Source organism: Colias philodice, chromosome 13 (genome assembly GCF_061535455.1).
Source record: "Colias philodice isolate Cphi_HAF_F1 chromosome 13, ilColPhil1 Martin Lab GWU primary, whole genome shotgun sequence".
Classification (NCBI taxonomy): Eukaryota; Metazoa; Arthropoda; class Insecta; order Lepidoptera; family Pieridae; genus Colias; species Colias philodice.
In genome coordinates this window covers 7079122-7103542 of record NC_143098.1, presented here as the reverse complement: position 1 = coordinate 7103542, position 24421 = coordinate 7079122, and the positions used below count along the sequence as shown (strand labels likewise).

General features: G+C 33.3%; 2 protein-coding genes across 4 annotated transcripts in view; one reads left to right on the top strand and one right to left on the bottom strand.

The window, feature by feature from the left end:
- Positions 1-442: 442 nt before the first annotated feature.
- Positions 443-3156, top strand: LOC149483442 (transcription factor 15-like). 2 transcript variants are annotated; one of them, XM_089702963.1, is made up of 4 exons: positions 443-787; positions 1470-1600; positions 1904-1995; positions 2655-3156. In XM_089702963.1, exons 1-4 carry the CDS (start codon positions 654-656, stop codon positions 2697-2699), a joined length of 402 nt encoding a protein of 133 aa, XP_089559089.1. In that variant the 5' UTR covers positions 443-653; the 3' UTR covers positions 2700-3156. The 2 variants fall into 2 exon arrangements, with proteins under 2 accessions (XP_089559089.1, XP_089559088.1); XM_089702962.1 differs by having other exon boundaries at positions 1467-1600.
- A 334-nt stretch (positions 3157-3490) lies between these two features.
- LOC149483441 (integrin alpha-PS1-like) overlaps positions 3491-24421 on the bottom strand; it is a 59907-nt gene continuing 38976 nt past the window's right edge. Inside the window, exons 2-17 of one of the 2 annotated variants that reach the window (XM_089702476.1) lie at positions 15138-15265; positions 13853-13876; positions 12055-12172; positions 11853-11966; positions 11368-11579; positions 10876-11101; positions 10318-10714; positions 9851-10231; positions 7810-8005; positions 7420-7571; positions 6936-7186; positions 6601-6703; positions 6277-6412; positions 5783-6078; positions 5467-5691; positions 3491-5000 (exon numbers count right to left, since the gene is read on the bottom strand). In XM_089702476.1, the coding sequence (XP_089558602.1) occupies positions 4764-5000; positions 5467-5691; positions 5783-6078; positions 6277-6412; positions 6601-6703; positions 6936-7186; positions 7420-7571; positions 7810-8005; positions 9851-10231; positions 10318-10714; positions 10876-11101; positions 11368-11579; positions 11853-11966; positions 12055-12172; positions 13853-13876; positions 15138-15265 (3196 nt within the window). In that variant the 3' untranslated portion in view covers positions 3491-4763. The remainder of the gene's footprint in view (positions 5001-5466; positions 5692-5782; positions 6079-6276; positions 6413-6600; positions 6704-6935; positions 7187-7419; positions 7572-7809; positions 8006-9850; positions 10232-10317; positions 10715-10875; positions 11102-11367; positions 11580-11852; positions 11967-12054; positions 12173-13852; positions 13877-15137; positions 15266-24421) is intronic. The other variant, XM_089702477.1, reaches the window with a different exon arrangement.

Sequence of the window (24421 nt, the reverse complement as noted above, 5' to 3'; positions counted from 1 at the left end):
ATTGCGCGATATAACTTTTCATCACGGAAATTAAAATATTTATGAGTATAGTTAGCTTAAACAAATAGTGACAGGGCACAGAGGGTTCCGAGTTTTACATCCTTGATGACATCTTAGAGACAGGGACGGACTCTACATTTATCAATTAAAAATCTTAGTTATAGAATTTATTTATTTAGCATTACGGGTTTCCTATAATAGATTTATTTTTAATATTAACATAACAATTTAAAAAAAACAAACATTAAAAAAAGCCAAGTGAAAAGAGTTTTATACTAATTCAACAGTTTCGATAGTAGGTACTATTTTACAGATTGATACGGCCATACCATTATTTATTTTTTTGTATAGGTTTCTGCAAATGAATTAAACAATTTAAAGTAGTCTCACAGTACCTAATAAGAAATATTCAATTGAAACGATACGCCCCTGTCTGGTCGGAAGGCATCTGTTTATACAATTATCAGCTAAGAGGCGAGTCAGTGGCGCATGCTGTTCTTCCTAAATGAGTCCTTCATGAACGATATTCATCTGGACTCATAATATAACGACAAAGCAAGAACCCGGATTAGTCTTCATCTAACATCCTAACAAGTAATACGTGTGTTATCATTTAAAAACGTCTTAATTTCAAAATAAGATTGAAACTTAATATGGAAGGTTTCTACCAATACAGTGAAAATTGGGACCAATTATATACAAAGCAGTATGCACAGTGTCGAAATACTGATCCGGTCCCGAAACAAAGGTACCAAGCAAACGCCCGTGAGCGAGATCGTACACAAAAGTTAGTACTTACCTATATTTTTATTATTTTAAGTGTTTCAAAATATTAGCCTTTATGTCTTATATTAAAATAGATAGTCTAGTAGGTGGTCATAATATTATAGACAATGTAGGTAACCGAAAATTAGATATAATTTGAGGAAAAAATCTAATTAATATTCCAAATCTATGGTATTAAAAAAATGATCTTTCTGTTCGCGACAACGCCCACGTATTCAAGGAAAAGATCTAGTACCGGGATTTTCTAGCATATAATTTTAAAACTATCCTAGGTCCTTTCCCGAGTGTAAAACTTTATTTTTACCAAATTACATTCAAATGGGTCAAGTAGTAATTCAAAGGAAAATATAGAGTACCGGGATTTTTTCGCATAGTTTCAGGAATTCAAATTGTATTTACTGACTAACTCATATGTAATTTTTATTGGGTAAGCAAATTAATCAAAGTCAACTTAAATGGCCTGTTCATTATTCAAATATTAGAATATTATCTAGCTATACTTAAATATGCAGCAAATTTACTTTTAGTTTATGAATTGTCTCTACCAATAATAACCTTACAATGAATATGCATTATTTATACCTTTTAATATTTCGTATTTCCATGCTATCAAAAATTTGTAATTGGGTATTGCAAATTTCTATACTTCACATTATTATCACAATATATGAATTTCCAAGCAGCGTAAACATGGCTTTCAACGCGCTGCGCCTGCTCATCCCAACGGAGCCCCCAGACAGAAAACTGAGCAAAATTGAGATCCTTCGACTTGCTGGCAGCTATATTACACACCTTGATAACCAATTATACACAGGTAATAACAACTCACTTGTTTTACTTTTATACCATTTAGATAATTATCACTCAGAACTAGCCCAAAAGTCCTAGCTCTAAGACTATAAGTCCCCATACCTTCTATATTTAAGTAAAATTTGAGAACAAAAATGATGAAACTAACTGATTCTGATAGAACTGTATTTTTGGGTACCTAATGTGTTTTTTTGGATGTAATTTTTTTATTAGAATAATTAACATTACAGTGAGCAATATGCACTAGTGTCGTGTGTAGCCAACTTAAGCTTTCATAAATGTTAGTAAAGGTAGAAAATTTTTTTAGGAGACATGGAAAGACCCTGTTTACGAAATAACGACTATGAACACAAAAATACGTCTTTGTGTACCTTTTGTTGGTCTACTGTGAAAAAAGAAGTAAGTGACTCTTTATTTTTATTTATATAACGTAACGGTCCATGCATGTTAATATTCATAGATATATCCATACTAATATATACGTAGTATATTATTATTAGTCTGTGCTAATATTATAAATGCGAAAGTAACTCTGTCTGTCTGTCTGTTACTCAATCACGCCTTAACTACTGAACCAATTTGCATGAAATTTGGTATAGAGATATTTTGATACCCGAGAAAGGACATAGGCTACTTTTTATTCCGGGAAATAGGATAGGTTTTATCCCGGAAATCCTACGGGAACGGGTTTTTCTTTGAAAACGCGGGCGAAGCCGCGGGCGGAAAGCTAGTTATGTATAATTAAATGTGATATAAGCTGAAGGCTTGTCACCTTAGGGTAAAAGGCGTAATGATCGTTTTTACATAATCTAAACGGGTGATATTGCTACTAAACCTATGTGAATATAATTATCTAGTCGGTATGGACACGTCATATTATGTAGATCGTACATGATTATAATAAGTATTATAATTTACACATATGTATAGCTACTTTCTACATTCTAAATTAACCGTATCTAAATAATTATGTCGTACTAATTTAAAGCCATTAATTTATTACATATCTGACTGACATTTCATATTCAGAGAAAGTGATTGATTTATTTTTTTTTCAGAAATCTTCAACTATGATGCCAAATGGATTCAATGGAACATTGTAACTAAGTTTATTAACAACAAATATTATATACCAATAAAAACTAGTCTTGCTCTATGATAAGGGAATAAGGTATACAATATTAAAATAATATAATATTAAAATATACAATATTAAAATAATACTACTTATATTTAATTATAAATGTATAAATTATTTAATTGAGCAAAACATAATATAATCTTGAATTAATAACACGCCGTTGATGAATTAAATTCAAATTAAAAGTTATTCTAGTCTCCTTTTTTTCAATGTAACGTTAAATAACCCAGTGAACTGAAACATTTGGAGAGCTTCCTTCCTTTTATTAGTTAATTCATTGTTTTTTGATATTTTCAACATACACAATAACTTTCAGGATTTATCATTCTGAAGTAATAAAAAGAATTTACTTGAATAAATGTAATTAATTAAGAGCGTATAGAAAGGTATATTAATAATAATAAAAACTATTATTTGAATTTATGACTCAATAAAGAATTCTATTATATTTATTTATTTTACTTAAATTATTCCCAATTGACTGCTCGCCCGTATTTTTAACATTTTAAATGCTTTTATGAAAAAGGTGTTGCTACATTTTTCTTCCTTCTTATAAAAAGTGTTTTGGGCATATAAACTACCTAGAAAAACAACGTCATGGATGCATAAGAATAACAGGTAATGTAAAAATTAATAATTTAAAAATTAAAAATACACCCAGGTGGAGCCCAGTTGAGATAATATATTAGATATTTGAGATACTCGTATTTGTAGAAACATGAAAACGAGGGTATCATAAATAAAACAATATGATATGGCACCATTTCTTTATTTTATTGTAGGTCTGTTTTAAGCACATTTCAAAGAAAGATTATCAAAATGTCAAGAGACATCACAACCAGTTTTTTAAAAGGTGGTAAAGTTAATCTAGGATAGGTTTTGTGGCAGTGGACCTATTAAAAACTAATAAGTACAATAATTGTAGCGTAGCAATTATGTTTTTAAAATATATAACAACAAATGTTAATACAAAATCTAATATAAATACTAAGTTCTATTTACAATTTATCCTAAAACTATTTAATTTTTTGTTAAATTTGTCTCGAGTATATTGGAAATTTTAGAATTTTCAAGTCCAAAAAGTGTTTTAACTATGTACTACATTCCGATATCTAGAATATTGATTCAATGAGTTAGATATTTTTAATTTCGTTACAAATAAACTGACATAATATTATAAGGAAAATCGATATCGTATTTTGCCACATTGAAAAATCATAAGTATTTTAATAGCTTAAAAATAAGTACCTAGGTGTGCAGAAATTTATTTCATTACAATGTGTATTTAAACCATTTTAAAAATACAGCTTGAACAATATATTCAACAAAACTAAAATTGATAAATAAAAATAAGTAGCAACAAGTAAGTGGAACAATATAAGTAGTTCATTATTAAGTGTAAGAAAAATACAACATCATGGTTTTTACAAACCTACAAATCATTATAAAATTCCTAATTAAATTTGACTAGTAAAAAATCTAGTCAACTTGTCCTTATGCTAAAATTTCATAAATAATAAGGCAAGTATTATTTACAGAATAATACATATTCATTTATATAAACAATCATAGAAAATCTTCTCATTACACTTAAGAAATGCAAAATAAAAACAATAGTTAAATCTCTCATACAAGAGCCTTGTAACAACAATAAAACGCCGTTTCCAGAACATTTCGTACTTACACACATATAATCCTCTACGAAGACATCACAGTCAAATGATATTAAATATACCTACCTATAAAACCTTTTCTTTTATAAATTTAACACTATTACGCAAGTTTCACTACGTCCATTCTTCGTTTTGTATGGATAAAATACAGCAACATAGCACCGGCTGTTATATTCATCTTTTATTTTAAGTAAGAGTTAAGTCAATTTTAAAAATACACTTACTCAAATGTATGTTACTTTACTGTTCTACTGTCCTAAATGTTGCTAATATCCAATCCATACAAAAACATCTGCATTGTATCATACAAAACTTTCTATTTACACTGTTTTACACAATTATCTGACAACCGGCTATCGAATACTGTTCCTATCTCGACCAATAAACGGACTAGATTCGTGGTTATTCTTCTCCAAGTTACCAGATAACGTAGGGTCTGGCCGACTTCGTTTGAAGAATCCAAGTTTCCAAAGCGCTATTATGAGAAGTATGAGAACTATTAGGCCTACTATAATTGAGACAATTATAACCCACAATGGTACTTCTGAAGGCTCGCTTATCTTCAAGTCTGGATATGCAACAGTTTCGACCTAGAAAATGAAATAAAAATAATGATAGTCATTGGGGTATTATTAAAATGCGATATCTATTGATCGATTATCGGTACCGATTAACTATACCTATTGAATGAGTGCAAGGCTACGTCCAAATAATATTTAACCATAGGTCAGATTTATTTTGTCTGTTCTGTGATTCAAAGCAAATCAAATGCGCGAACAACTGCACAATGAGAGAATTTTGAAACATAATATTATATTTCAAAACCTTGATGCTGAATATGTTGTTTATGCGCTAAGACAATATTAAGCTCATAAATAAAATATACTACCAGCAGTCGCGTGTATGTTAATCGGGATGGCCCTTTATAATTTATTACTTTGATTAATAACGTCAACAACAACACGATGCACATCTAGCATCCTATTTATAAAATATGTAATAATCATTTGCTAAGCCGATTAAGACACGTGTATTAATTTAAGTATGAACATTTACCGTCGCAGTATCATCGTGGCGTTTATTCTGATGGATGTTATAATGTTCTGGAATATGTATGAAGGCAGTAGAAGCGATGTTGACATGGCTAACTCGCGGGTAGTCTTCCACCAAGGTAGAATTCCAAAGCCGGGCTTTTACTGTGATGGTACTTGCTTGCATGCGTCCCAATCTGTATATTACACATTGGAATTGAATGCATTTGGCTGTTTTCTTTTGGCAGTTCTGAAAGAATAAATTTAATTATTATTAATGAATAACAAAATTTTGCTAATCTATTTATAAATTAGCAAAATTATTATTTATCATGCCTTACCATGTTGACAACGTGCTTTCTCTGACCATCCTTATCCGTATAAGCTTCAGCTTTAACGATATCGCTTTCCCTCTTTTTCCTTATTTTGTTTTCGGCACCACTTCTAAATTCAACGGCTTTCTTAAGCGTAGAGTTATGTTCTTTCTCACTAGAGGTGGCACTCAATTTTCCAGCACTTAAAAATGGATCCATTTCCAAATTTTCCAGATATGGTTCAAAAGATCCAGGTCGAGTTGTGAGTTTCAGAGGATTGATTTCACTTCCATAAATTATAAAACATTCCCCGTTACTTTGATCTAAAAATAAATAACGAATTATAAAAGTAAATAAAGAATCTTTAAGTTTGAATTGAAAACGTAAAAATAACAACTTTAGTAGGTTATTATACAAAATTGCCAAAGTTATGGAAATTTCTATGACGTCGATACCTTAAGTAAAAATAAATACAATTGGGAAAATATTATAAAACAAATGATAAAAGAGAATCTACTAACCAGCCTCTCCATCAACAGTAGGCACGTCTTCAGGATAGAGCAACCATTTTCCCTGGTCACTGTCAGATGCCACTTGATGAGGCCACGATATTACTACTTGCAGGGATGATACACGCCACGGTCCTTCGTTGAATACCTGTAAGTTTGTTTAAAACATAGAATATCATATTTATAAATTTATACATAGAATATCAATTTCCTTAATGATGGCAAATGGATGTAGCAAAAACTTATTAACAGCTCTCTTCTTAGTGTGGTGGTATAGCAATTCGTTACGTTCATAGCGAAAATGGTATTTATTAAAGATCAAATGAAAAGTCTAACCTGATATGTATGTATAACTCTGGTTCCTATATCATCAAAGTAGGTCATAGCTGATTCTCCTTTTACTTCCCCACCGTAAAATACTTGTTCCGGTCGTGCAGCTCTGAAAGAGAAATAAAATGAAATCACTCAATGAAATCACTGAAAAAACTCATGAATTTTGTTCGAAAACATTCCACTGTTTAATGAAAACGTATTGCTTCTATTCCAGGATTGTATATGTTACCACACGAAAATGTGTTCAACCCATCCTAAAATATCTACTTAACAAAATAATTTCATCGGTTATCATTGAACATAATCGGTTTGGCTACTTATTTTGCATAAACACTTACCCTTTTATTAAAAGCTCGGCGTTCTTAATCACTAATGCTTCAATTTGTACTGGTTTCTTTCCAGGGTGTAGTTCTTTAGAAGTAGAGTTAGCCCAAATTGAGAAGACGACGGACGGCTCGTTATCTTCTAAAGCCCTGGCATCAAATCTTATTGTTATGGGCACTGAGCCATCCGCTTGTTTCTTAAACGGGTTTTCGAGGAGGCAAGATACTGTTGTTTTGTTCACGCTTGTACATATCATGTGCTTTCCCTGAAATTTAGAACAATTTCACATAACCTTTATCATACATAATCGCTTAATTATACGAAAAATTGCAGTTTGTGATGTTAATCATCATCACTATCTGCTTGTTTTGGAGGAAATAAAATAAATAAATCTCTTTACTTCTATTTAGCGCTACTTTTCTTTAAATGAGTATCCTAAATAGAAAAATAAAAGAACCAATGATGCGGATGAGTGTTAGTTTCTAAATGTATACTTACACTTATATTAGCAGCGATATAATGCAAGCTTGCATGATGCTGTACAAATAGTTGTGCCTCATAAGCGGACTCTCCATAATTATCCACTGAAATAGACAACTTAATCTCCTCTTCCTGACCCAATGTAAGAGCATACGATTTTCCATCTTCAGCTGAGAACATAATTTAAAAGGAATTATAAAAAAATAATTATAGGCAGCTAATATGGAAAAAAAAGAATTAACTGGTGGGGCTTTGAAATATTTCTCAGCGCCATCTATCGGTAACAACATATTTATCTTACTCACACAAAAAAGTTTTATGGTGTAAACAGAGATGGCGCCATATCTGTTTAAAGTTTAAATACTTAATACATATACAATTTTAGTTCATCAATTTTAATATACATACTTTTGGGAAGTTGCAAGACAGGATCTACAACGAGATCGCTAACACAGATGCCATCCAGACCACAATCGTTCAGGAAGTTAGCACTGAACGCCGTTGTCGCTGTTGCGTTTAGTACTGGGTAATCATCAATGTTTGGTAGTTCACCACTACTTGAGTATTGGGGATCTATGTGAACTATTTTGTATGTTACTTGGAACTGAAATAGATTGGGAAAGATGTTTATTAAAAGAACTATCCATTATTCAATTTAAATGGAGATGTCTCTCTAAGGCGCGGGTCAAACACAAGCGGTGCGGGCGCGGGCGTACCATAAGCGCGCCTCTTCAATCTGTTTTGCACCACATCCTTCTTATACATTTTGTATGAAAGAATTTTGGACAGGCGTCGAGGCGGCACGCCACCGTTGCGCCGCGGGCGTACCGCAGGCGTACCGCAGGCGCGCTTCCCCAAATAGAGGTCAATTCACGGTCATACACAATCAAAAACAAATCGGGTGGTAGTAGACCGGGAGATACTGACACAAAATTTCGAGTCATTTGTCTGTTACAATTGTTACAAAAAAAAAATTTGCAGATTTTCGGCGGTATGGCGACCATTTGGAATCGTCCGAAAAGTATGGCATGGCGATTTTCGTAAATGGCTGCACGACGATGGTTACCTGTGCAAAAGTTAGCCTGGTACAAATGGTTGAATTGTTTTTTTTAAATCAACACATTCGCGTCTATGTATGGCGGGCTGTAAGTCACACCGGAAAAGTATGGCATGACACTACCGCCTACTTCTTTTTTATGGGCTATCGGTAAATTATAAAATTTTTGTGTTACAAATCGTTTGACTTCGCTATTTTTCCGACGAGTTCGACTAACGTCCACGCGACTAAGCCGCCGGTACCAGCGTTCACACCATCGTTTTTCTTTTTGTCATTGCGTACTAAGACCCCTGTAGAACCGCCATCCTGTTACAAATGACTCGAAATTTTGTGTCAGTATCTCCCGGTCTATAGGAGACGGTAGCCTGTCAGTCAAAAATGTGTTCTCTCTGTGTGGAATTATATAGAGCTGCTATTAAATACCCTTCTTCGTTTTGTTTTTAAAGGTGAATTGAATTAATCGATGAAATGATTTACACAGGTGATGGCAGTAGGGAAAGTGAAAATGAAGAAGAGCATAATGAAAGTTCCCATGTATTTACAATGTCAGAAATAAAGATAATCCTGATTTTGATTGTGTTTTTTATTTATTTGTAATTGTAATAATATTGTGGAATGATCAGTACTGTAAATACTTTTGAACTGAGATTTTAATGATAAGATTTATATGGTTTAAATGTAAACCTGTGTTTGAAAACCATATTTTATCTATACTAATATTATAAAGAGGAAAGGTTTGTATGTATGTATGTATGTATGTATGTATGGTTTTCACGCATAAACTAGGTACTGGACCGATTTTGATGAAATTTGGCACAGATAATCTTTAGACCCTGAGAAAGAACATAGGCTACCTTTTATTGCGAAATATGTACCACGGGCGAAGCCGGGGCGGACCGCTAGTACAATATAAATTTTGTGTTATTTTAACCTTCTTTTCTTCCATCATTACACCAGTACTACTTTAAAATTATGTACTTTAAAAGTACTATAAAATTTTCCAAGTAAATTCCAACATTTCCAACAAAGATATATTTGCAATCGTGGGGTTATCCTCGCTATTTACTTACAAGGAATTATCAAAACAAAATCGTTACTTTCAAATTAACGTTACTTTCAAATCTCTTTTAGCACAAAAAACATAATTTTACTAAATTATGCATGAAGAAAATGCATTTAACCACTCTATATAAATATCATTTTCGGACGCCAACAGCGCGCCCGAGGCGCGCCGGTAGCGCGCCCGAGGCGCGCCGGCTGGCGCGCCCGCGGCGCGCCGGCTGGCGCGCCCGCGGTGCGCCCGATGCGCGCCGCGCCGCTTGTATATGTCCCGCGCCTAATGAGAACATGTTCAATATGTTTGCAATTATGTGTATGTATTAAAATACTTACTTTAATTGGCGTTTGTATATCTCTCGTATTATTTTTCAGATAAACAATATGTTCTCTACAATGTTCTTCGTCTTTTCCTAGTTGAATTGTTTTATTAACAATATTAGATTTTTCAGAATCAAAGAAAACTCTGGAATATTTTCTTCCACCAGGAAAAGTTTCTGCTTCTACGACGTAATTAAGTTCATGTACATTGCTATGACTAGATCTCACTAAAGATTTGATTATACAACATGCTTGGAAATGAAAACATGTATAGTTCGATTTTGGGTCTTTTTCACACCCCTGTATCGTTGGGTCTATGTTTATAATTGTATTCGTTGGCCTTATCGATGTCTTGATGTCTATAATTGGCTTGGTTCGAATGAAAGCCACACTGCTCTGTAAATAGAAAAAAAATTATATTGTAATAAATTAAAGGTTTCGGACGTCTCATGAAAAATTGTTTAAAAATAGCTTTTACTTACATTTTCATATGCGCCAACCAGAAGATCCGGATAGCCGTTAGAATCTAGATCTGTGCCACCTGATAACGAATAGCCAAATGTTTTCATTACTATTGGCAACGACTCCGCTTTTATAATCTGATCAGGTTTAGCTTTAAGCCCAGTCTTTCTATCCCCCATATGAATGTATACTACACCATTCCCTTCATAGGGGCTGCCGATAGCTATATCCTCGCACCCGTCTTTGTTAAGGTCTCCTGTATTTGCTATTGCTATTCCGAATTGTGATTCTGATTTTCCCGTCAGTTTCAGACTGTATTCTTGAGGTAAATTGTGGTTTTTGTTGAGATACAGATATACAGCACCGCCTGCATCACGTGAAAAGTAAAATGGTGCACCCACTAGAAGGTCTGGTAGACTGGAAATATAAAAAAAACAATAAAAATGTTACTCTATATTGTAATGCCAAATTCTTTTGTTTTAAATTATGATTAAGATTATAATCGAACACTTATTTTAAACGCAAAGTGAAAAAGATTTTATGATTAATTCATCATTATTAGTTTTTAAAGTACATACCCATCCCCATTTACATCAGCTGAAGACACTTCATAACCAAAGCTTGAGCCAAATTGTTCGCCGTTTAGCAATAGAGTAAAGTTAAGGATATCCACGTCCGTTCTCGTCCAATCATCTATGACTCGTTTACTAAAGATAACAACCTGACCGGTGCCATGTGCTCTCGGTGCTCCTGCAGCATATGAAGGTTCCTTGCCGAAGAAGCTGGCACCTGATACCGACATACCTAAAATAAGAAGATAATTGATTTGAAGATAATGGGTAACTGTAAATTATTTTGACAAAGTTGGTAATAATACGCAAACGATAAAAAATGTCTCTTAAATGTAAATGTACAATTTAGTTTCTTATGAAAATAATACCTTGTAGGTATAAAAACTTGTTTCGAAACAATGCCAACTATAACTATTGTAATTCCTCTTTTATTGCTTTAAAATATCAGAGTTATTGCAATGAAACCTTGAGGTATTGAGTGGCTTTAAAACTCCTTACCGAGATAGCTATATTTTTCTACTGGACTCGCTCCATCCTCCACTGGAGCCATATAAACAACGTGATCACGTTCGATCAGATCATCATTTGTGTCCTGACTAAATATAGTTCCTCTCCAAGTGTAAGGTCCGGGACTACCTAGTACTAGAGTATCATCTTCTAACAGTGAACTACTCGTTCCCACTTGACAAAAACCAAATTCTTCGTGCTCTCTGGAAATAATATGTATGGAAATTATAGAAAAAACCAGGAACATTGTAAAATGTTAAAATATTAAAAATATTTGTATCTATGGCTCATAACAATAGAAGAATACTAAATATTTTAATTTAAATACTATTTCCATTTTAAGAGAATAACATCTAGACCAGACTTGGTTCTTGTTATTTCCTTCGCTACAAGATTAAGGGTACATTTAGATGTTGGTCTCAAATGGAGCTTGTTAAAACCAAATTTATGATATCATAGCTTGGATTTGATTATACCTTTGCACGGACCGGCCTCGACATGGCTCCCATACATCGACTAATTGAAGGTCGTTGCTTAGTGTGTAGCAAAGACCTTGTCCAAATTGAGACTCTCCGGACTTTCGGATGTACCTGAAATTATGATGAAAATTATAATAATGTTATTCGTGTTACCAGTTTCTACTACGGATAAAGGGTTAAAGTAAGGAATTTTACGTACCTGTGTGCACAAACGACAGCCTTCTTTCCTGGTCCCTGACTCCGAACTGATACGCCAAGCCATTGCCCATCTTTGATCTCATCAGGATGCGGCCCAGACAGGTGGATTGAGTCCAGAGCTATATCAATATCTTATTATAATATTGCAAAATAGAATGATGCTAATGCATATAACAAATAGAAGCGAATATCCGTATATAATTCTCTATATCATAAACTAAAGCCATTTCATTAACATAAGGATTAGTAGTTTCACAAATAAAATCAATTGCTAGATTAGAAACAATATAATCATGTTTTATATGGTATACAACTAAAAGTTAAAGTCCTGTGGTTGACATATAGAAGAACACCAATTAAATTTAAGAAAGGTTACTATACTATACTCGCTCTGATCAATTAAATTACAATCCGAACGTTGAGCTTTATTATTTAAACAATGTAAATTCCTAACAAAACCATAGTACTTTAACCATACCCATACAACCATAGTACTTTAATTTTTTAAGAAATTACACCAGCAAAATACAAAATAAATTCAACCCAAACAAATTAATTGAACACAAGGTAATAAAAACAGATAATAAAATCCTTTTATGCTCGATATTTCATTCGAGGTAAAAGCAACAATCAGTAGTTAAAAATGAAATACATTACTCATTGCTTATACTTAATAGAATAACTGAAACAATCCCATAAACAAGACCAAGAATGTGAATACCTCGGCAAATGCAAAGCATTGCAACCAGGCGTGTATGATGCAATATAGGAATATCAGATAAACATGTGGCAAATATCAAAAACGTTGCAAAGAAATAGGAAGTAGGTGTTTTGCGTGTCATGTTGCACAGATATCGTGCGAATGCGATCAACTAACGGTTCTCGTCGAATACAGATAAACATGCATCCAATTTTTCGTAACTTCGATAAGCGAAAAATAAACATTTCTCTCAAAACCTGAAATGAATACAACGTGAAGATACGGCGTGATCTAGATGCAATCAACTCAATCGTGTGGTCTCAGGTTAATTTATACTGATAACTACTTTATGTTAATTTTGAGCAATACTGATATTAATTTAATCGATGGCCGATTCGTTAATTCACCCAAGACACCAATTATGTTTAATTCGAAGTAAGTACTGATTACGGTTACTCTAAATGTAATTACAATTAGTTTAATCGGCCTCGTATTGCGTATGGACTTGTTAGACGACATCTACCAGAAATATAGTGGTTTTGCACGATTATTTGCGGTGCAAACTTAGTCCTATACCTCGTTGTTAATTCTATAACCGATCACCTTGTAAGTCTAAGTTATGTGTTACGCGAGTACTACGCCGCCAATGCAAATTAAACTTATTTGAAAAAAGTCTAATAAAACTTTTTTAAATAAGATTTGTTTAAACAAAACATCTACTGATTAAAAAAAAACTAAGCAAACTAATGTTTACGCCTAGTTAAGTTTTGTATACAGTATTCATTATTTCCATTAAATTGGGTGCTGTGCAAGCGTTGTGAGTGGGTGCTCTTGAAAGCCGTTAGTGCTGATTCATCGTATGCAATTTGGGAGTTATTTCCATTTTACTTTCCACCTTTGACTATAAATAGAAATAATACCCAAGTAGTAACAATAATTGTGTGCAAAATCATTCTTATTAGTGAGCTGCATGCGTTTTACATTATCTGGAACATAGCAATCGACGATTAGTATAGTAAAAGTATAACAGCGAATTAGTCGGTATTAGTTTAGGAGCGAATGATTTAAGTAAAGGATATTGAGACCACAGCTCACTTACTCGTGTTTATCTTGCCGTACTTCGCTGTTTGGGGCACCACCGACAAAAGATAACAGTTTAGTTAAAATATATTGACAATCTTACAATAGAGCTACAGGTATTACGATTTTTTTTGTTGTTCTTTATGACGAGGTTAAGTTTTTGAATTCTTCGTTAAATAGCCTGTAGACTGGTATCTAACGCTTCATATTGTTGAGAAAACTCTACAAGAGCATGGTGAGAAGCTAATGCAGCTTTTTGACGTAGGACTGGTGGTGCTGCTCCTACATCATTGTACCTCTAATTTAATTCACTAATTGTGATCTATTTCTACTGTGTCACTAATTAAATTGTACGCAACATGTGCATCTAAATACTACAATTGCACGCCTCATAAGCGAAGCGTTGAGGTGGGTACTACTGTCACTTCGCGCAAAACATCTGATTTTTCAAACTTAAAATGTCTTTATGTATCATACATTGCACTTGTAAGATAATACATACACACACATATTAAGAAAAAACACTATTTTTAACGTTCATGATATTTTTGATGTCATTTTTGTTATTTAAACTAGTTAAAAAACAGTTTAAAAAAGTTCTGTCTTGGACGTCCGTGTGTCTGTATGTGCGGATCCTTTTTCTTGTTAACACGATAGCGACCGAAATACTTTACTAATCGAGTCTTTTTTTTTCTCTTACGCTTGAGTATGATCAGGAATAGAACCCTTTCATTTTTCAGGGTCTGATTCGATGTGGTTTAATTGTTATTAAATAAACAAAAATAAAAATTAATAAATATTTATTAAAAAAAAATTATGAGGCGTGCACTTTTGGATTTTCCAAATTATTTTATACAATTCTGTGATTATGTCTATGCATAAATAACTTAATACCTACACCTACGTATGAATAAAACTAAATCCTAAAGTTAAACTTATCTTTATTGCAACGGATAGTGATATTATGAGACAGAATCGACGAGTCGTAAAAGAAAGTTTTATGAAAGTATGTACTTGATAAGTTGTAAGATAATAATATAAGATAACGTTTTAATCGCTATGCATTTATATTTTCTTTGTATATTTGATAATATTTAACAGTTTTTCCATATAAAAAATTTGTGAGGCAATTTTTGACTATTCCTAATTCTACAATGTTCCAAGGAAAAATGGTTTTGTGTTTGTAGTATATTTTTAACAACCGTTTGAATTAAAAAAAAATAAGTTGAATACTATCACCAAATTACCATATTATGTTATATGATAATACACCATATCTGTCAAGGTTTTCATTGTGTACTCACTTCTTTTTCCATCAGTTACAATTTGTTCGCAGTCTCGTAAGGACGTACTGAGTCGACATTTCCACAAAGCTCCGGACTTCGTCGTGTTTGGCTGAAGGTTTTGACCCAGCGGCGCTCCTACAAGAAGCCTAAAACAGAAGAAAAATAAACATTAAATACGTGGGCATCACAGCTGCAATGTCAATGATTTCAATTTTAATTATAAAACAAGCCTGTTACATTCTTCAAAAAAATATTTTTATCCGTATAACACAGCCTATAATGATAGGTACGTTGTGTACGATAACGTGCTACAATAAATAACATTGCCCTTCTCTTTTGTCATAATTGTGAAATGCTAATTTGAAAACATAAACTACATCCATATGAACAAATTAAGGCTATTTCTATTCCGAGGTAGTGCGGTGAACAGTAACCCCACAAAGAAAGGCGTATTACACAATGTTGATAACGTCTATCACTTAATTAAGTAGACTACCTACGTGTTAATTAAAGTACAGTAATTTATCGACTTTGAGGTTCATATTTGGGTTCGGTCCAAGAAAATTGTAGGTTTACTATAGAAAGTTTTGAAACAATGTTGGCGCAAGAAATTGCTAAACGTAACATTTATTGCCATACGTAGGTGTCAGAGGCGGCTCGCCCTAAGGAGCGCTGGTGCAGTGAACTCCCATAAATAATTATAATAAAATCATAGTCCTTAATTTAATTATTAAGTACCATTAATTATTACTATTTAAAATCAATCGTAATCTTTAAAACTACTGTTAATACCAATGAATATATCCATCATTCCATCATCCCATACACCTGTATAATACCTACTGTATTATGTAACGCGCGAAGCGGAGCGCTCACGATTGCGCTCCAATGAAAAAAGATTTAGTACATTTCCTAATACGAAATCCAATAGGAGTGAAAGAGAGGGTTTTGCCAGAGCCCTGCGCGTGAAACAAAAGATTTTCTATGGAAAAGTAGCAAAATTCGGAGCGCCGCACCCGCAAACGTTGCCGGTTCGTTTTTACCGCCCGGCAGGACAGCGATTGCGCGCGAGGTTGCCAGTTACCACTTCTATAATATAAACAAACACTCGAGTCAACTTCAATGCACGCGCGCGATTCATGCAATTTTCTAATTAAAATTATAAAATACGTGTTGAAATAGCCTGTAGTTATCAGTATTACTTGTGAGTGTTAAAATGAACAATAATTATAATGTGGCGTTCATTAAAAAGTGTGATAAAACGTTACAAATTCGGCTTGAATGTAAAGCTAAGGGACCGCCACGGCCTGAACTTGATCTTACGCAAAAATGTACGACAAAAACGAAAACATATACGCGTGTGTTTAAATCTGAACAATATGTGAAAACACCGTGGTTGTGTGGTTGTGATGAAAGCAACAAACTATTTTGTTTTCCGTGTCTTTTATTTAAAGCGGGCGCGGCCGGCGGAGGTGAGAGTGCTTGGACTGAAACGGGCGTTGACGACTTAGCTCATCTTTCAATCAAGATGAAAAAACATTCACAATCTCGGTACCATTTGTTGAATGAACTGCAATTGGCGTCTATTGGTCTTGTCGCTTTAAGTTATAGATATTTTTGCACACCAAAAAGAAAGACGTATCACGTATGCATTTTCTTTATAAGTATTTTTTTTGATAAATTGTACTGCTTTACACCATGTATTTTCAGTGTTTTATTTCAAGTGAACACCCATAAAATTTTGTCACGAGCCGCCTCTGGTAGGTGTAGGCATGTTTCACCAAATGATAACAATAATTAAATACATTCTAACCTTATACCAAAGACGTAGGTATATATTAAACGTATCTGCGTATAGATAAGTAAAATTACCTAATAAAGACATTACTGTTCACTTCCTATAATTAGAAACCCACACAAAACCAAAAGATAATTCACGAGAAAGTCAAATGGTCAAATCACTTTGTTCTATTTTGTTTGTAACAAAAACTATTCATCATGACGTAGCGAATCGATTACAGAGCGCATTCGATCACTCGATATGAAGCAAACCCGCATTCAATTTAACATTGGTTATGCTCAGAGGGCCCTATGATTGTACGACTATCTACTGACTCCATGCATTTAAATGGCCATAAATCACTATCCACTATATAACACACCCTATAATCCTCAGTTAACCGAGCTTCTAGTAATTACATTGATATTAATTACAGCACTAATACATAATCAAATAAAACGTAGTCTATTAAAATCGATTTTGTAATGCACGTTACGAGATATGCCGGAATTAAAATTATCATGCCACTATTGTTCTTGATCTTAGTATACTGAATAAATAGTATTCAGAATATTACACCCACATGGCAAAGTTCGTTGAACTGTCGTTATACAGGAATACGTTAAAAGCACGGAGATACAATTAAGCCCTCATTGTTTTGGCTGATGTTACGAGTTGCGACATCGCGTTATCTAAATATATTTAAGCGCCCGTGAAAGCGAATGCCCTAAATTTGACATAAAACAAATGACCGACGTCGGCGTTAGCTTTGGGCGGGTAAGATTGACGTTTAATTTTCAAAACTGCAAAACGCATCGGTCAAGCCCTCATACCCAATTTAGAATACAAAGGGTTCATTAGGACCTTCGTGCTTCGCGCCCACATCGTGATGATCGATTATATAATTATATTCGCCTACGTTCAACAATCGCGTGGAACTGTAAAAGGATATTAAATTACGTGAATAAAATGTCTTTCTGGAACTCTATCCTTCCATTAAGTAGTGAAAGGTAAACATCTCATCTATAAAAGACCGCTCCTACGTGGTGTAGTGTATCGCAGCTCTGGGTGTGCCTGGTTCCCCACACAGCGATAAATTCCCATCAAAACGACATCCATTCTCAACGGTGTTTGATAGCAGTGACATACTGCAATGATAAAACTAACTGTGTGTACTGGATACAAACGCAATACTAAAAGGTTAACTGTCTCTATATTATCCCCAAAAAGTTGTAGTAAAAGTTCATTCGTTTATTTACTGCGCTTTTTTACAGTATCAATTTAATTTTTCAAGCCTAGTGTAGAAGAACGTAGCCTAGAGTAGCAATATTTTACGAAAAATTATAAATATTTATAGAATCCACGTTTTAGCCTTCTATCAATTACATAAGAGACAAAGAGGTAAGGTAACATTCTGTAGCAATCAAACAGGTATTTAATTATTCAACTACGAAAAATATTTTACATACTCAGTATTCTTAAAAGTACGCAAATGATATCCAAAAGTAAACTATCAAGCTCATTATATGTAAATAACGCGTACGAGCGGTGGCGAAGTGACGAGCGTCGCCGGTGGTCCGCGGTCCGCAAACACCAACCATTGTGGATTGTCCAAACCAACGTCCAAACTTTATTGCCACACCGCGGAACGGCCTGACAACTTCCCGAATTGAGCCGCGAGCGGTATGTAATGAATGAATGTCATTTATATCTTTTAGTTACGAGAACTTTTGGAATTAAAAACAAAAAGCTCAACTCATTATATTGTTGTAAATTTAAATATCTAGAGCTTTGACTATGCTTTAGGTATAATTACATTTTTGGTCTTTTTTTTTTAAGAATTCGTTTTACGCTGTATCTCCAAAAGTCAAGACGCAATTTGGATACGACTAATGGTATGGTTTCCACGAAACAATAACAGGCACGAGTGTTCTATATAGAGAACAGTACGTACCTACTACCACACAAAGACGGAAGACCCCAAAAAATAATTAATTCACACTGAAAAAATAAATGCGGCCGTATATTACTGAATATTTAAATAACTTCCAGTAATCAAGCATTGAGCGAAGTTTAATAATTTGATGAGATCGTAAAATGTTAAACATTTAATTTAAGACGTAGGAATTGCAATTTGATTTACCATGAGAATGTTTGTGCGAGATGCTTCGTGTGTGGCACAAATTGTATGGAATGAGTACGATGGTTTGAAATTTTATTTTCCTCTTTCTATTTTAATGGTTTAATAAATGGCCTACAGCAATCCAGAAATAATTGAAGGCACCCATTTTGTACGAAACATAGTCCGTGGAAAGTTTTCTGCTATTTACTGGTATTTGATAGAGTAGGTAGGTACATGAAATAAAATAAATACCTAAGAAGGTAATTCACACATTGTAAGCAAAATCCAGTTATTTTTAAACATTATCATTGCGACGTGGCATGTTAGAGCATAAGTACATAATAATAGTAGTCACGAGTTGGAAGTCAGAATACACATTAAATTAAATTTGATAAACTTCATCGTTGCACACAAAAGTAGGTTAAAGTCAATGACGTATCATATTTAAAGGCTTTCTAATCATAAACCATGACTTTCCCTACCTTTGACAAACTGACTGTTCATGAGACGTCTCAATTAAGCTTGACCATAATTATTTGAATTACACGCTAAATTATGACTGGTCATGCCACGCGTTAACATATTATGTTGGGAGGAACCATGTTCATTGGTTCTTTATCAGAACAATACAAATGTATGGGAACACAGATACAAGAAAGCCTTCAGGCTACAATCATTATATATCATCGTCTGTGACATTTAGATTTATTAGCCGTCTTTAAGATTAAGTAGGTTTACTAATGCTCGCAAATCTCCATTAAATGTTTTGTTTATGTATCATATGTAACATACTTATCCATAATGTGACTTAAAAAGGCCGGAATATTTTAATTTTTTTCTAAAAATCCTCTTGGACTCTTATGGTAGGACTTTTAAAAGGTCAATAGATTAGGCGATCCAACATTGTACATGTCACGAATTCTTAAGATTTTAATTAGCAAAGATATATCTTATGCAAAACATGCTAACGACGCGGAATACCATAAACCCCGGCATAGACAATTTCGCGGAGCATAATCGACAAATCGTTACTTTCGCAGCATCCTATAACCGTAAAGTACAAACAGGGCCGTGTTATCCGCCGCGATCTCTCATTAGCGCGAGATAGCCTCGTGACTTGCCCACGTCCCCTCTGTTACCCGCTACGTATTGAAGGAGTTATGTTTTGTTTTGTATTACTGCGGATTATACTTACATTTTAATAATAAAAAAAATAATATAAGAAGAAACGAGGTATTTATTCGAAACTTCTAGTTTTTGGGCGATGTAGAGTTGTGTACCTATATGTGGTGTTGGTTCTTATGTTAAATTATGTATTTCAATGAATCAAGCAATTCAGGTAATTTCCTATGACTAACAAATAGGAGCATTAATAATAATAATAGAAAATAATTTTTATTGGTTATAGGAATATTTTAATAACTAAAAATATATAATAGAGCATAAGAGAGATGAAAGCTATAAAGTCAGAAGAATTAGATAGGTATTATCCGTTGCAGCGTTTGAAAAAATGTGCTTTAATTTTTCTCAAGCTAAATAAACATAAAATTAAAGTTGAAAATTACGTTTTTAGTAGGGATGTAACGATACATGATTTTGCCGATACGATACCGATACCGATATTTGTAGTAATGTATCGGCGATACCGATACCGATACCGATATCGATGGCTTGGTAGAAAAATAAATAGTAAATTATGCATAAAAAGTTACCAACATTTAACAGAGACAACTGTTAATCGTATTCTTTTAAATAAAAATGCCAAATCAAAAAACAACAAAACCATTTATTTTAGTATTATTATTTTACGAAGTCAGTTAAACTTTAAGTAATACACATACAATCAGTACCTAATAAAAGTTTACTATAATTGGTAGAGTTTTTTCAGAAAACAAAGTGCGCACGCGCGGGCGGCCTCCCGCATCGTTCATTGGGCGCGGATTTTTGAATTATTTGATATCAAAAAAATCGGTTGTTTGTAAAGTAGGTTTACGATCGAGATGTTTACGTGATAACATAATGCAGTGGCAGCGCTCGAGATGAAACGGGAGATCGGTCCGTCTCTCTCTCGTTATACCTGCGATCGCGCTCGTGAGGTTTTGGTGTGACACAAGTTTATGAACATGTCACCCGACTAAAACGATTTTAAAAACGTTATCACGTTAAAAATTAAAAAAATTCAAAATTATTTATTTCTTTCCTTTACATAAACAAAGGAGAATGACCACGGGTGGTATCGGTAAAATTTTAGTTGTGCCACGTATTCGTGATATTGTTAATTCCTATTTGTATTTATAATGATCATATGTATCACTATTAAGTCTTAATTATACCGGATAAATCGAAATAATATTAAAAGTTTGTCTTTTGAAACATGTATGACCACGTATGGAATCGGTATAATACTAGTTGTGTCACGTGTTCGTGATATTGTTAATTCCTATTTGTATTTATAATGATCATATTTATCACTATTAAGTCGTAATTATACCGAGTAAATAGAAATAAAAGTAAAAGTTTTTGATTTGACACATATATCTATCTCTCTTGCAAGCGTCCTGCGTCATTTGTCATAGTGTCTATTTGAAATGAATGTGTTCGACGCATTGTTCGACGTTATTTATTTTGAAATAATGTTTATTACGATTTACTTTTCACATTTATCTTGTAAATTAAAATATTACCTGTGTAATAAATGTAAAACTTATCGTTTATCGTTAGTTTAAACTCGATAAAGTATTTTTTGAAGTGTTGAAAAAAAACTATTGTTTTATTTTTATTGTCGCGAACTGCGGCTTATTTACAAAAAAACTTTAATAGTTTCTAAAAGTACTAAAATCAAGCTTTAAATTGAGCTATATTTCAACTTGATACAATAAGTTTGATTGCGATACCAAGTGCCATAGTCACTTGGGCAATCTCCTTTGTGATTGGAACACTCCTAGTAAGCAAATAAAATGCTTGTGTCAGGAGGTTCCGCTCTTCCTTAACACTATTACAGAAACAGAAATAAAACAATATGAATGAATACAATGCAAAAACATAAAAGAAAAGAAAGAATTTAATAAAAAAATATCGGTATCGGTTGATTTATCATCGGCGATACCGATATATCGGCTTGCCGATATATCGGCCGATATATCGGTATCGGTATCGGTATCGTTACATCCCTAGTTTTTAGTAGTTTTCATATAAACTGCTATTTTGTAGGAAGTAGGTAACAGCAATAACTTAAGATATTAGATAATAAATAACCTACAGTCACGGAAGATGCTCCAAAAACTATTTACCGTGACATAATGACAGTATTTTATGTACTTCGTCGAATGTAGTTGTTTTTTTCTGGAGCATTTTTTTGGAAAGCAAATTACTTTTCACATGTCATTAAATGTGAATTTAATATCGTATAACCTCATTATGTATATTTTCATCAAATAAGATTCTTTCCACTTTCACATTATTTGATTTATAATGTAGGTATTTTTCATTATACCTACATACATACCTAATTGGTTTAGTTAAATTTTTTTGCATCATAAGTAATAAGTATATCCAAACATTAGTACAAAATAAATATCCAATGTAGATATAACCAGTTATATTGACATTATAAAATGCTTCTGATTCTATTTAATTTATTTTTAAATATGAAACTTTACGTTTTTGCTTTCCAACCCTCGGTCTTCAATTTTCGGGAGCTGTCGGCCACTAAGACATGCAGTCTTCTGTTAAATATTATAGTATTTTCATCCAATTACGGATGCACTTATGAAAGTCGACAAGTTGTTTACTTTATAACTCAACGAGCACTCACAAAACGAAATACATAAAACACAAAGATATAACGTCCATCCAACAAACTACAAATGACTTTCAAGAAAAATAAAAACCATATAACAATGTTCTTCGAAACGCAAATTGAAGATATCTTCGCAGCGTTTACTGGAAGTATAAAACAGAGAAAATAAACCATGAATACGCTGTAGGCACTTCGTTACCATAGATATAGCTCCTTGAACACGCATGGCTTGATAATTCACAATATTTATTATCTTTACATCTTTCGTGGAAAACACGTTTCATAAATATATTCTACAAAAGCTCCAGCGCAAACTGAGATAAAGCTCTCTTTAGTCTAAGTACATGCAGTCGTATACGGCGGCTTGTAAATGTGAACTATTATATTAATTTTTTACATCAACAGATAGCAGTTGCAAGCCTCTTAAAATGTGTGATTGCAATTACGCATAGCTAATATAAAATAAGATATGCAATTAGATTAAATAGCAATGATAAATTACAAAAGAAACAAATGGACAGCAGGCGCTATAAAACACGTAGCGAACCCAAGCGCTGTCCTGCAAGATAATCGCAAACCCGTTCTGGACGCGTAAATATTACCTACTGGTGGTATGCATTAGTCAGATATCGACTCCTGGTGTGTGGGCGACAAAGATTCAATACTACAGTCTGCAACAACATAGTCTGGAGTCTGGACGAAATGAGTTTTGCATACGCATAAACTGGAGAACTTGAGGTCTTTGTGAGGCGATGAACTTCTTTATTAGCAAAGCATACCTACTCAACTTTATAAAAATGCTTCAGCGATTCGTATATTTCAGGATTTTTATGAAATTGCATCTAAAAGAGTCAATGAGAATCGAACAATCGATGATGTTTTTGTTATAATATTATCTATTGATGCCATTTGATAGGTTAAAAAGAGGTCAGAGATTATATTTTTTATGTAATCCAGCTGACGTCGTTCGTATCGACTCGATAACGACAAAATATAACATTCCTACTATGGAACTAGTTCTATAATTACTGGTAAGCCTTAATCTCACACCTAGTTTGTAAACTTTCCAAGAAAATGATATCAGCACATGAATATTAATTTCCCTACTAATTACTAATTAAAAAATTAGATGTATCTATTTAAATTTGAACGTTGCGTGTGTAATTAATTGAAGATTGTTATCGAGACTGTTATAAGTAATATCATCCTGTTTTGTATTTGAGCTCATGGGCGAGGTATGCGTCGGCAGTTCAATATTTACGTAGCGCGGGGCTTTCTCACGACGCGCCGATCAGTAAGTGTCAATACAACAACTGTTTATTGTAGCAATTTTAACTTACCTACATTATTACTTATACAGCTTGCTTTTAAAAGGGGACTGTTCTTTAAATATTTCTTCATTATGCCAATAGCTATGTGTATTTTTATATCCCGGTACAGTTTCTTTCCTTAACTTTATGTACATTGCTGTTAAGTAATTGCTCTACATACGGTAACTGTTTTATTTTTAAAAATATCAAATGAAATAACTTTTCCATTCACAAGAATTGATCATACATGATCCAGGATAAATTCAACATATCTAGTAATATAGCGTGGAA

What these genes read in the sequence shown, in the direction of transcription:
- LOC149483442 (XM_089702962.1), top strand. Translation starts at nt 654, where the DNA reads ATGGAAGGTTTCTACCAATACAGTGAAAATTGGGACCAATTATATACA. An exon ending in GAGCGAGATCGTACACAAAA is followed by an intron (nt 788 to 1,466) that starts GTTAGTACTTAC and finishes TGAATTTCCAAG; the next exon opens with CAGCGTAAACATGGCTTTCA. An exon ending in TGATAACCAATTATACACAG is followed by an intron (nt 1,601 to 1,903) that starts GTAATAACAACT and finishes AAATTTTTTTAG; the next exon opens with GAGACATGGAAAGACCCTGT.